Consider the following 13,951-nt stretch of genomic DNA (forward strand, 5'->3'; position numbering starts at 1 on the left):
TCAGTGCCACAGGGGCCAGGAGGTGCTGGGGAGGTTCCAACCAAAATCAAATTTCCGATTTAAAAAGCCCTAACAGCAGGTGGTGCCAGCCTACCTTGCTGCATCAGCGCTCCCATCCCGAACCAGAAGCTGTTCAAGAGGGTGAAGTTGTTCTCCACAATGTCTGAGCCAGGGTTGCAGGGGTGGGCGTCGTACCACTCGTACGGACTGAACCTGCAGCACACAGGGAAAGCAGAGCTCGTCAGGCTGCCTTGGGGTGGCTGCCTACAACACAGGCTGGACATGATTAAGAAAGCGAAATCAGGTATTTATTAAAGGTTTTCAATAGATACACCCTGGGCAGTCAAAAGCCTTCCAGAGGCCACACCCAAGCTGGACCACGGTCATGACAATTATAAATTTGATCTGTTTACATATCAGGGGTTAATCCTCCAATTACAGCTTCAGGTAATGAAGTAATTTACCCCAGTTTGCTCCCTCCCAATTCACTTTTGTTTATACTTTTTGGGGCCTGAAGCTGTAGGTTGTTCTTGAATTTCAGGTCCAGAGGAATTGTTTTATCTGACCAAAATATGAAGACAGTAACTAACACTCTATAAGGAGTTCAGAGTTATACACTGATTCAGCACAGGATTTGAAAAATATAAAGGTTAAAACTTTAAGGCAACAGTTGGTCAGGATGTAGTAGGACAAGACCCTAAAGGAACTGGAAAAAAGGAGTCTCAGTGCCTCTGGTGCACAGCTCTAGAGAGAAGGCGGCAAATTCAGTCACCCATACAGGTGTAAATCTGCGTCCTGCATTCTGGAAGCCAGAGGCTTGGGGGAAGGCAAGTCCTCCTGAGGTGTCTCAGGGGGGTTCCCCAGAGCCTTTGGTCACTTTGGATCATCTCTTCAATAATGTGTCCTACAACAGCACCCAGAGCACATGATGGTGGGATGAGATGGGGTAGGATGGGATGGGACGGCATCTAGACACGTAACTTTTTGTATGTAACAGTTAAAAAACGGGAAAAAAATGGCATTTTTGATTGACTGAGGGGAGAAGCCTCGGTCATTCTGCAGCAACAGCAGGGACAAACTGGTATTTCAGGAGATTGTCCCACCAATGCACATGGGAATCAGGGTGGGATTTAGGTCACTGAGAAGTAGAACTTTCCACCATCCTGACCAGCAGGAGTTTGGCTCAGTCAGGGCACTGGCAGAACACTGCAATGTGGTGACAGTTTGCTGTGGATTGCTGTGTCACTTGGCCCTGTGGTGGGTAGTGGGAGAAACTTCTTCCCTGTGGGGATGTATTTCCATGGATAGCCCTGCAGTTCTTGAGCAAGACTGAGGGAATTTCTTAGGAATATCTCTGCAAATCCTCCCCAAGATTGGCAGGCAAGCACTGCTGGGAATGAGCTCATTTAGCCAGGATCTGGGGAGGATGCTCAACAGGAGAGATGTTAATATTTTTAGAGCTGTTTATTTACATTTTCTGAGAGTCCCAAATTTTGCAGAGATTAAATTAAAAACATAATTGGTATAATTGCTTTTGAACCAGGCATTAATTATCATCTCCGCTTCCTTCTGGAATCCCTGGAGATTCACAACAGCCCCTTCTCAGAGCCCAGCCCACAGCCTGTAGCAGGAGTTGTTTCCCTCTGTAATTCTGCACCAGATGCGCCACCACCCAAGGAGATGTTTTGTGGCTCAGTTCCAGGGGTCCCCTGGCTCAGACACTTGGATGTGTTTGGAGAAAGGCCTCAGCTCTGTGCCAGGACCCTGCTGGCACTGAAACCTGCCCTGGGCACGTGTCAGTGCAGAGCTGTGGTCCTGGAGCAGCACCAAGCACAGGAGGGGTCTGTGGGGAAAATATCACTGAGGATGGACAAGGCACAGCCCACAGCTCTTGTGGCTTTAGGGAAGATTACCCTTGGGCACAGCTGTCCTAATTTTTGCTTCTGTTTTCCACCTTCAAGGTACAGGCAAATGATCTCTCCTTTCCCCCCTGGTTTATCTCAGCTCCCCGCAGTGGGGACTGTTCCCTGGGCTGGGTTTGGGCTGTGGAACCACAGGTCTTGCTGCACCCTGACATTGCTGCTTGTTCATCCAGGTAATGGTTGGGCTGTCCTCGCTGCTCACCCTCCTCTGCTCTCTAAATCACAGGGAATCAGCAAGGAAACAAGGCCCAGGTTGAACTCAGACCTGGTTTTCTATTACTGCTTATTCCTTGGAACTTGCTACAAATTTTCACACCAGATGTGGATAAAGGATGGTGTCTTGGTCCCTTCTGTCAGATAAAGCCAGAGTTCAGGAATTAGATTAAAACTTTCTTGGGCTGCCAATGCAAGACTATGAAAAAGAAAGGGAATGGGTAAGATCAATGAGCCTGGCGAGATGACACGCTGGAGAACTTCAAGGTCTGAGCAAAAACCTACTGGTGCAGCTCAAATGACAGAGAAATATTCAGAAATCTGCAAAGCAGCAACAGCCTCTTGTGCTTGAGCAGGGAAACCATTAGTGGAAGGAAGAGGTAATGAAGGAAGGAGGGAGAGGAGCTCATTGACCCCGTACAGCCAGAGCTCAAATCAGTGGGGGAACTCAGGATTCTCCCTGGCTGGCTTCCCTCATCCTCACATGCACAGTGAGCTCTGAGAAATATTTCATCAAAACCTAGGCTCATTCTCCTGTCTCTTTTGGCTTTTTGGCAGGGAAATCGAAGCATTTTGAAGAAGTTTAAAAGATCTGACACGAAATATTTTCAAGTCTAAATTGCGTCTCCAGAGAAATTTTCGATGGACAGCCCAGTCCTGGCTGCAGTTGGGATGAAGATTAAACCCACTCAGCCTTCCACGCAGCCAGAGGGGTTTGGTGGCATTTGGAGGCCGTGTGAGCCCAAGGACAGGTGGCAGTTCAGGCCAACCTGGCACCACAGCCTCCAGACACACCATCCCAGGAGCAGCCAGTGTTGATGGCTGGCTGAGGGCTGAGAGCAGGGCCTCCATCAATAGAGAAGAAAAACTGATTAAAATGACAGATGGAGCAAATCCATCCTTTGGCTGCCTCTAAATACTTCCTGAGTCTGTTTAAGTGGCATTGACCTATGGTTATGGCATGAGCAGAGGGCCCTGGTGCCTAGTTCGGAAGACTCATGTCTCTGAATTAATGCTTTTCTATTTTGATTGTGGTTTTCTGCTGAGAATTGGATTTCAGAGGCCTTGCTGGGGTCAAAAGCAGATATTGTTTCCATTACTTCTGAATGCAATAAATATTTTTGCTGTGAAATCTTTTGCTTTCTGTATCTACGTGTTAAAAGAAAATTCCTGCAGAATTTTAATTACCCCGAATACTTGGTGTTCTTTGAAAGAATAGGACGACAGAAGAAATGTCAGAAGCAAAATGTGAGAAAGAAACTGTAACTGCAATATTTTATGTGTTGAACTTAATCCAAAGAATAGCCTGATAGGGAGAAAATGTTCTATCACATCATAACTGATGCAGGGACGTGCTGAGGATCATTTCAGAATAAAACCCGAGACAAAGCCACAGTCCTTCAGGTTTTCATCCCTCAACATCAGCCAAAAGCTGCCGTGCTTGGACAGAAATCCCTGTTTGTGGGGACTGAGGGACTTCACATCAGGACCTGTCCCAGCATTTCCTTCAGCCTTTCTGCAGTGTTTCATGTGCGGATATAATTTGCACATTTAACATGCTTTGAAAGTGGGATCAGGACAATTCGGGGCTGGATCTGGCCATTAAGAGCTGGGAAAAAATAAGCTCATAAATGTAAAATTGTGTTTGAATTGTCACTGCAGGCCACACGAGCAGTCTGGTGCCTGGTGCCATCAAAGCCAGCAGGGCTGTGGGAGCAGAGCCCACTCAGCTGTGCCCTGCCTGGATGACAGGGACAGACAGCCAAGGGCCTTCTGTCAGCCATCACAGGGTTTTCCTTCTCATAGGGGTGCCTTAAGTTTTAGCTTTCATGTATTTCAGGTTCTGTGCTGCTTAGGTGTGTGGTTCTGAGCCTCATATTAAGTTCACAGAGCAGGGAGACAAAACAAATCCTTTTCCTGCTGAGAACCAAGGACAGCTTTCAGCCCAACATCATAAACAAGGGTGGGTTGAAAGGAGGAACCAGAAGGATGAGACCTCACAATCTGAAGCTGAAATTGGACAATTAAACCCCAATATGCAGATAGACCAAAACTTAGAAAAATGTAAGATCTCGTGAATGTTCATCCATTTTTGTGACCATTTTGGGTCCACCTTGGGTGTAGCCCTGGTCAGGCTCTGTCCTGGCCAAACTGGATCCTAGAGGCCTTTTAATAAATATCTGCTTTATTCTCTAGCCCTGTCCAGTCTCTGTTTCACGTCAGCCTTCCCAAGGCATCAATAGTTATCTTGGGTCAATTTTCCCAGAGAAGAGTCTCGTGCTGCTGAGAGCACTTGGTTGTCTCTGACTCCCCTTGGGTGAGGAGGCATGGCAAAGACAAGGGAGGAGGGAAATTGCAGCTGGCATCTGGATCAGGGAGGGCCCTCCATGTCCTCTGGGAGGAAAACGCAATATCCATCTGTGCCCCTGTGCAAAGGAGGGACCAGAGGATGTACCTGCCCTGCCATGAACATTTAACATGCTTTCAAAATGGGGTCTGGACAATTTGGGCTGGATCTGGCCATTATGAGCCGGAAAAAACCAAGCTCCTAATGTGAGCACTGCAGGTGCTCACAGCACTCAGGCCCAGCTCACTCTGCTCTTCTGTGTAATTGGGATATGACAGAGTGAACGCAGGAAATCTGCTCTAAGTGCCCCTCTGGACCTGAGGGATGCTGAAGATTTGTTGTGCCATCAGGGTTAATGGAGTCTGCTTGCTCCAGTTGTGTATCTGATCTTTCCTTTGACTCTCTAATGCCAGTGGATGAGGGAGGAAGGTTTCTGATGGATGATCCCAGGAAGGTGCAGCACAGCAGACCTTGGGGAAGAGGCTCTGCATGAACCCTCAGACCAAGGCAGCAGGGAGGGCTCTGAAACCCCCAGTGCTACAAAGTCAACTGGAAATAATGAGAAATGAGCATCAAACTGCGGAGTGGGCTGAGGAATCATTCCTGGACATGGTGTTTATGCAAAATATTCCATCGAGGGTCGTGTGTGGTCATGGAGGGCAGGTGCCTGCAGGAGGGAACAAGTGCTTTGTTTTGATTTGAAAAGGTGGGATCACAGATTGAGAGCAATTCAGGACTGTGTCTCATCAAAGGCCCTGTGGAATTAACAAGACATGCAAATGTATGCAAATTCTGCCTTTAAACATAGAGGATTTAAACATGCTAATTAGATGCATATTAATGTTGTAAACAGACACATTGTCTGATCCGTAGCAACAGCTCCTCCATTCTTTTGGTACAGGGAGGGGTTTGTGGGAGCTTTACTGGTGGAGGGATCAGAGACAGAAGTGGAAAATGGAGTGAAAATGGGAGCTCAGGAGCCAGGAGAGGCTGGGAAGGGCGTGAGCAGTGACCAAACAGGTGCAAAAATGGACAATGACACACACAGCAGAACTGCTCCTCGTACACCTGGAGGTGCTGGCGAGATGGAAAGGCTGCAAAATTTCTGAAACCATGAAAGAAAGTCGATTTATGGAAGAACATTAAAATCCTTTCATACTTGTGAGCGTTGTGAAGGTGAGCAGCCAGCCCACGGTGATGGACCAGTGGTGACAAAGGTTTGATGCCACAGCTCCCAGCAGGGACCAGCGTCCCCTTACCTGGCTATGACAAAGAGCACACAGCTGACGCCCAGGTAGGCGAGGAGGATGTACATCCAGATGTCAGGAGAGAGAGGGTTGAGGAAGGAGAACACGCTGGGGTTGGTGCCGTTGGGTTTCCTGTAGAGGATGCTGACCCCCAGGGTCATGAAGGGCTTGGAGAAGTCGATGGCTTTCTCCCGGACATGGGTGATGGTCAGAGGAGCCACGGCCAGGTCAGCTTTCTGCAGACAGCACACGGGGAGAGACACAGGCACGGAGAGAGCAGCAGTTAAATCTGAGGGGTTTCCATCCCCTTGGAGACACCACAGCCCTCACACAGCAGAAATAGGCCAAAAACCCCCAAAGTGCAGCCCTGGGGTTCTCCCCTCCTGGTGCACATGGGCTGTGAAATACAGATGTTGAGTGTATAATGTTCCAAATGGAGGTGTTGCAGCCTCTGCAGCTGCTGCCCCAATGCAAGGAGCTCTTCTGAAATGGTCCGAAAAATCAGATTTCACTGAGTCCTACAGCATCAGTGACCCTTGTTGTGCTTTCTCTTTGCCACAAGACTCTACAGCAGTGAATAGGCTGTGTGCAGACCCTGCTGCTGGCAGCAGTGGTTTGTTATTGTTGTCCTCCCTTTCATTTGCTGTTGTCCTGCCTTTCAAGAGGGGAGGAGGGTGTGCAGGAAGGCTGCTCTGGATGGAGCAGCCATACTGTGGCAACATGGGGTATAAAAGGTCCAGTTTCTTTTCCCTCAGTCCTTTCACCACACAGCTGGAGAGGCTCAGCCTCAGGCAGGAATGCTCAGTGCCTGCTGGGTGGGAGGGAGGTGTGGAGCTGAGACCCTCTGAGAAAACACTATTTAACAATGGACTCCTCAGCCCTTGCTGCTGGAGTGGTCTGGGGTCCATGAGGAATTTCAGCTGAGGATATTCTTTATGCTGACAGCCTGCATGAACTGTGTTTGTTTCTATTATTTCTGTTATTTACTAATTTCTGTGCTAATTCAAGCAGCGACTACAGGCACCCTCTTTCTGTTGGTTAAGAGCTGCATCCATTCCTCTCACTCAACCTTCATCCAGGTTCTTAAAAGCCACAGGTAAATACATCCAAGGTTTCCTCAGTATCACCCTCCTTGCTTCAGCTTTGCAAATGATTCTTTGGGATTATGAACTTCTAAGGAAATGTAGACACATAAATTACAGTTCTGAAACTGAGCAGAACCTCCCCCCATGCCAGGAGCCTGGCTGAGATTTATTTAACATCTGGTTTGGAAAATTAAAATTCTAAATTACCCACGAGTGATAATTATCTAGAGATACAGTAGATTTGTCATTATTCATGAACTTAAAATCAATACTGGCTGGAAGATACTTTGCTTCAGCAGGAACTGGGGATTCACTGGAGGAACCGGAGCAGATCCCTGGCCTGTGCTGGGGATAAAGGTTGTGCTAATGGCTTCATTTGGCCTTTCCAATCTGTGATGAAAGATTTATATTTATATTTATACCTATATTTATATCTATACCTATATTTATATCCATATATTTATATCTTTATAAATGGAGGAATCTGGTTCTTTTACTCTAGGGAGAGTCTCTACATGAGCTTTTGTCCACTCACAGGTGTATCTGTAAGGGATCCCCCTCCAACAATGCAGCCTTGCAGCTCCTGAACAGAGACCTTCAGGAATTATGTAGCAAGAGTAAAAATGATGTATTTTTGTTCTAATGTGGCTCTCCAGCTGCTACCCAAAAGGTTGGTTTCCTTTCCTTCTCGCTTTCCAGATGGAAATACATTTTTACATCAGCCTGGTACAGGAAGAGCCCATTTCAGTCGCTGGCATTTGTCAAAACCTGTGGAAAATGGGAACAATATTTTCCCAGTGAGCCCATTGTGCCAGCTGTGGCTGTGGTGACATGGACAGACGCTGAAGGGGGTTGGAAGTGGATGGGCATTGGTGGCTGCCCAGCCTGTGGTGGGGATGTTCTGCATCCTTGGCACCATCCTGGCAGGTTTGGAGCTTGGCTGCTCCCACCACCTTACAGCACACCTGGACATTTTGGCTCAGCGCTTCCCACAGTCACAAGGCAGAAATGGCAGAAGAAAATGCAGCATTTTCCCTCCTCCATCACTTCTGTGTGGGTGTCCTGACTCACCAGGGAAGAGCAAAGATGATGTTGAAGGATTTGGCTACGGGTTTTTCTGAAGGAGGGAGCAAATGTTCTGTGGTCAGAGCTCGCTGGCAGTGGCCAGGCTGAGAGATCCTTGGCCAAATTTGTCAGAATGACACAGTGAGCTAAAGAACTGCCTGGAGTTTGTGCTTTGCCACAGAAAATGAAATGAGAGAAGTCTGCATGGATGCCCAGGGATCCAACTGCTTTTAGCGCAGAAATAAAATTTTACTGTGTCACTCCAGCAGCTCCTGTGATGTGCTCCCAGCCCTGTGTCCTTGCAGGGAATGTCACATTCAGGCAGGACAGCACGGATCCAGGAGCCTGGGCTGGGGTGTGTCCTGAGCAATTAGAGGCAGTACAGGGCTGCACTTCCATATCCTTTTTACCAATGCAGATTTTTCTGAAGGTGGCCTCTAATTAAGGGTTTGCTGACAGAGAGGATCTAAATCAAACCCACCAAGGGTGAAGCTTTGATTTGTCGTGCTCTGACGTTCCAAACTGGGCAGTCAATTACCAGACTCTGGCTGCTTCCTTTACTCAGCCCTGACTCTTGTGCTGTTGCGCAGTCAGGTGGGTTTTATTAAAGCTGAGGAATTAGAGCAAGTGCCAGTGGCTTAAAGACCCTTGTCCAGCAAAACCACTTAAGCCTACACCTCTGTTTTACTGGAGCTCACACGTCTTCCAAGCCTTGTGCTTGTTCTTAAGTGTTCTGCTGAACTGAGGCCAAAAAGATGAATTCTGCCGAGGCAGCTCCACATCAAATGCAGGCACTTCTGCAGCACACCTCCAAGGGTTTGGATCTCCTCATTCACCCAGTCACAGCTGCTCTTGGCTGGAACAGCTCTGAGATCACTGGGAGTTCAGCACAGGGATGATCATATTCGCTGCAGAGATATTTGGCTTTCATCAGAAAATGCCAAGCCTTATCTCCAAGTTCTCAGTTATCAGGGAGATGTGGCTATGGGTCAGCACAGCTCTTGTGCAGCCACGGTCACTGTGGGAATCCTGCAGTGTCTGACCTCAGCCAGACAGTGGCTGGTCATGGCAGAGCCCACCAACAGCATAAGCACCAAGATAAATATTTATTCAGGAAAACAAGCTACCTCTGTGCTTATTTTGCCAATCTGCGTTAGGTATTTACATAAACTAATCATGTGTGTGTCGCCTGAGAGACAGAAATAGTGTGTGTTTTACTGATTTAATTGTTACCCAGGTCTGGCACTGTCATCCCTCGGTCTCTTGCCACTGCCAGCACTGGGGGTTCTCCCTTGGGTGCTATTCCTGTTTCCTACTCTCCTTGCTTGGCTGCTGTGCCCTGCTCCTGCTCTCTGTGCCCATGGGCTGCTGGGCTCACACCTGCATGTCCCTGCACCTTTTCCTGCAGCAGACAGCCCTGGCCGTGGGGGATGAAGGCAGCAGGAGCAGCTGGACTCTCTCCTGATGCTCAGGGCTCAGAGAGGAGGTGCTGCTGCTGGGGCAGGGCCGGGAGTGCTCTGTGACAGCCCTGTGCCTGCCCAGAGACAGGGAAGCACTCACTGGGAGCAGGGATGCTCAAGGAGAGCAGGGTCAGTGCTAAATGTCTGACTCCGGCTCTTAACGGCTGCTCTTGCGATCTCAGTCTTAATTTAGACATAATTTTTGTCAATGGACTCATTCAGTATCAGGGGTGGATTAAGAAGAGATGTCAAGAGGAAAAATCTAGCTGTGAGCTGAAGGGGAGGAATGAGGACCACGAGGTGCTGTTGGGGCTTTTCTAATCTTCACTTCAAGGGAGATCTCCAGAGATGGAACTGCCATTAATTGTACCTGAGGGATGTGAAGGCTGGAGGATTCTGGTGAGAATGGCACCACTGTGAGAGACAAGCCCTGTGCTATGGACCCCTGGCAGGTGAACCAGGGGCAGGGACAGCTGCTGAGGCACACAGAGAACTCGGGGCTCCCAATATACAGATCCTTCACCTGCATCCCTGAGTATGACCTAGCTATGAATCCACCCAATAATGATCTGAGCACAAAAGGAAAAGCTGTTCTGGCTTATTTCCATCCCGTCCCTAACACTGAGGTCCTGCAGTGTCTAAACAAAAGGTAGAGGATGAAATTATTTCATCCAATGAAATTGTTTGTTCCCTATCCCTGGCCAAGTGACATCCAAATGAAGCCCCAGTACATGACACTTGAGATAAAACATCCACCAGTGCAGGGCCATTAATGGGGAGCTGGCAGTGTGGTGCAATATGTATTTCTGCCAGAATTTACTGCCACTAAATGCCCACTTATTGTGGAATTGTTAAATCAGCTGTCAGGAATCATCCCTAAGGATGGATATTACAACTCCTCTACAGTTACCATTGGCAGGGATTTCCATTAGAAAGCCCAATGTTTGCCACTTCTCTTTTATTCCCACCTGAAGTTTCAGACTGAATGGCAATGTGATGTGCACTGTCGCAGCAGAAGACAAGTTTTATTTGTGAACAAGTTTGTGCAAAATGTCCAGAACAAGTCATTCTGCTGGTTTTATGGGATTCTGCCCACAAACAATAAGGGAAGATTTGCAGGCGTTGCTTTGCCAGACAACTGGAATTTATAAATCAGAATGGATGAGCCACGGTGTGCAGTGGAGCTTCACTTGTATCAGTAATAATTTCTATGAATAAACATCAATAGCAGTTCACTGCTGCTGAAAGGAGGAGGTTTGGCTGTTGTCAGGTTCCCTGTTTGTTATGAATAAAGGGCTCAGGAGCTTCTTTGCATCACCTGGGTTCCCCAGACCTCCCTGAATACCTGAGTTCAGCTCTCACAGCCCTTCTGATCAAGGCTCCTCTGCGGGAATGGCCAGAGGGGTGACAATGAGCAGCAGACTGCGGTGAGGAGAGAGGCCACTTCTCCAGGGAATGAACTGAACTCCTCAAAACAGGGACTTTTTGTGCTGAGGATGAGCAGCAGATGAAAGGCAGCAGGGCAGGGCTGCTGCATGCAGCTGCATGGGGCTGTTGTCTCTGCATCTGCTACTGGGGACCTGTCGGACAGGGTCGTGCTGTGCCTGCTCTGATTGCTGTTGCTTTTCCTGTTTACGCTTAAGGCCAGACTAGAGACACAGGGATTTTACAAAGGATCATAGCCCGAGGCATCCCTGCCTGTGGCCAGACATGTCTGGATCAGAGAGAGCAGAGGGGGAGGATTCGTGACTGCATCAAGCCCAGCGCGCTGGCTGTGTAAACACCTGTCCTGGCACGTGATTTACCTTTGGGGTGCCAACTTTTGGGGATTTGCCCCTTTGGTGACAGCACCCTTGGCCCCTAGACACTGCAGCCACGCACCTACCCAGCTCCAGAGCCCACTCCCAGCACTGGGTGAGCTCCAGTGCTATAGCCAGCACTGGGTGAGCTCCAGAGCCCATTCCCATCAGTGAGTGAGCTCCAGAGCCTACTCCCAGCACTGGGTGAGCTCCAGTGCCATTCCCAGCAGTGGGTGAGCTCCAGAACCTGCTCCCGGCCCCGGGTGAGCTCCAGACCCTGTTCCCAACCCTGGGTGAGCTCCAGAGCCCATTCCCAGCCCTGGGTGAGCTCCAGACCCTGCTCCCAGCAGCAGATGCCGGGCAGAGGAGCCGTGTCCCGGGGGGCTGTGCCGAGGGGCACAGTCACTGCTGGGTGTCAGTTCTGATCTATGTCACACCCGTCACTCGGAGCAGCACAGCACCGGTGCCTTCCGCTGGGACACCGCCACTCGCCTCACCCGGCACGGCTGTTGTGTAAGAGCCTCTGAAATCTGTGCTTTGAGCTGCGCCGAGTTTTCCAGAAGGAAAAGCACCACGGCAGGTTTGTGGAGCCGGTGGTGTGTTCCCCCACGAGGCCGTGTCCTGCTCCCCAGGGCTGTCCTTGCCTGCCCTTGCTGCTCCCCTGCTCCCTGGGCCGAGCCAGCCGAGGGCTGCAGTCATTGTCACAGGCTGATTAAGCGTCACTTTGTCCCTATAAGGGACAAAATCATTATCATCTGCATTTTACAGATGGAGGAAGCAGTGCACAGAAGCGACTTGTCCAACGTCATTTAGGGCAGAGAAGGCAGATCTGGAAGCTCAGCTCCTGAACATCATCAGCCCCAGCCAGTGCTTGACTCTCCACACAGCACAGTGACTCACCCAGCAAACTCATTCTTCTCCCGTGAATGGTAAGAGCATCACAGCTCTACAGGGGATTGGCTTTGTGTCTTTGCTGCTTATTCTGTGGATTCAGAATGTGGCCAGGAGCTGGAGGTGATCAACGGCTGCCCCACTTGAGCAGGATACTCAGGAGGAGAGCTCTGCACTGCCTGCACTGTCGCCTGTGCTTCAGAGGGCAGGAGTTTTCGCCCTTAGCTTTTCTCCCAGAGGCCTTCTCTGGGAATCAGATATTCATAAAACCACCAGCTTTCCTCACCTCCATAACTGGGCCCTTGGGATCACAGGATGTGCTGGAGGCAAGATCTCTAATTAGGGAACTGAGCCACCTCCGGCCGCGAGCGGCGGTTTCAGCCTCGGCGACGCTTTGGCGGCTGCAGGAGCAAAACTGCTGCAACAGGTTCCCTGGGGTTTAATGGGCTTTTGGAAGTGGCCATGGGAGGAGAAACACAGCTGCTCTGTGGCAGAGGGAGCTCCGTGTCCCAGGGGATTTTAGAAAATAAGTTGCTCTTTTAGAAAATAAAAAATTAAACTGTGCGGCGCACACCTGCTCCTGCAGTGTGTGTGGATACCTCCTTTGGGCTGGGCTGTGTCTGGGACATTCCTGGAGTCCCCACTGCCTTGAGCTGTGCCTGTGTTTGTCCTCAGGGCTGAGAGCAGCTCATGCTGCCAGCCCAGGACAGCCAGGGGAAGCCTCTTCCCTCCCCACATGCCCAACCTGTGTCCCACCGTGGGACAGGCTGTGCCTGGAGTCACAGAGCCCATGTCTGTGCTGGGAGAACAGCTGTTTTCAAGAATTTCAAATGAATATTTGGACGAGCCAAACACTGGGATATTGTTGGGATATTCTCCCAAGAACCCGTGTGACAAGGAGCTGGGTAGGGTCAGGAGCTCGTTGTGGGTATTCTGAGCCAGCAAGAAATGGAACCCATCCCACCCCAGAGAACCAGCCCAGGGACAGCTCCAGGGACAGCCTGGGCACAGCCAACCCTCAGCAGCCACCCATGGGCTCACTCACATGGTCGATGAGCTCCTTGATCATGCCGTTCCACTGCCCCTTCTCATCCTGGGCCCCGTATTTGCCGTCCTCCACCAGGCGGATCTCGTAGGAGAAGCCCAGGATGATGGCCAGCTCCTTCAGCAGGTCGATGCAGTAACCCTCGAAGCGGTCGTTCCCGAACAGGGCGGTGTCGGATTTACGGAACATGACAAAGGGCTCCTCCTGAACAGGGACAGCAAAAAGTCCCCGTTCAGGGTCACACGGAGACAGGGCCACCTCTGCGGGTCAGCCCGAGCTGCCAGGCACCGGCTCCGCAGGCGGGGCTGGCACTGTGACATGTTGGGAATAAATCAACTTTGCACAGCGCATCAGCTAATTAGCAACCTTGTTTACCCCACAAAATTTAATTTTGTCTCTTCTGAGCAGCCAACTGTTTTCCATTTGGTAGGATTTCAGGGGAGAAAAATAACCATTTCATGCTCTGAAAATGAAGTGTTAGAAACAGTAAAAGAGGGGGAGGATAAACTCTGAGCCCTGCACCCGCTACCTGCCATTCACCACAGCCAGCAGGAGGCTGGGGGTGAAATCCAGGGAGCTGTGCATGGCCGGGGCACCCAAAACTTCCCCACTCAGCTCACTGGCACTCCTCTGGGCTGGCTCTGCCTGATGGACACAGGGCTTTGCTGCTGCCCAGGGAAACTTTGTGCTGTCTGCTGAATTTATGGCTGCCTGGGAGAGCTGGGGGGTGTCTGAACCACAGCAGAGCACCAGCGCAGGGGACAGGAACTAATGCAGTGGCCTCCTAGAAGATGCAGAACCCCCTGGAGCAGGGGCTGGCTGTGAAGTCACACAGAGAAGTCCAGCATCCTTTGGTGCCTCTCAGGTTTGGGCAGCC

At 50.1% G+C, this 13,951-nt stretch overlaps 1 protein-coding gene across 2 annotated transcripts in view; it reads right to left on the bottom strand.

Moving 5' to 3' along the window:
• Positions 1-13,951, bottom strand: part of GRIK3 (glutamate ionotropic receptor kainate type subunit 3) — a 108,627-nt gene that overhangs the window by 12,729 nt on the left and 81,947 nt on the right. For both annotated transcript variants that reach the window (XM_066335461.1, XM_066335460.1), the window contains exons 10-12: positions 13,075-13,278; positions 5,742-5,965; positions 95-213 (exon numbers count right to left, since the gene is read on the bottom strand). In XM_066335461.1, coding sequence (XP_066191558.1) covers positions 95-213; positions 5,742-5,965; positions 13,075-13,278 — 547 coding nt within the window. The remainder of the gene's footprint in view (positions 1-94; positions 214-5,741; positions 5,966-13,074; positions 13,279-13,951) is intronic.

This window comes from Sylvia atricapilla, chromosome 24 (genome assembly GCF_009819655.1).
Source record: "Sylvia atricapilla isolate bSylAtr1 chromosome 24, bSylAtr1.pri, whole genome shotgun sequence".
NCBI lineage: Eukaryota > Metazoa > Chordata > Aves > Passeriformes > Sylviidae > Sylvia > Sylvia atricapilla.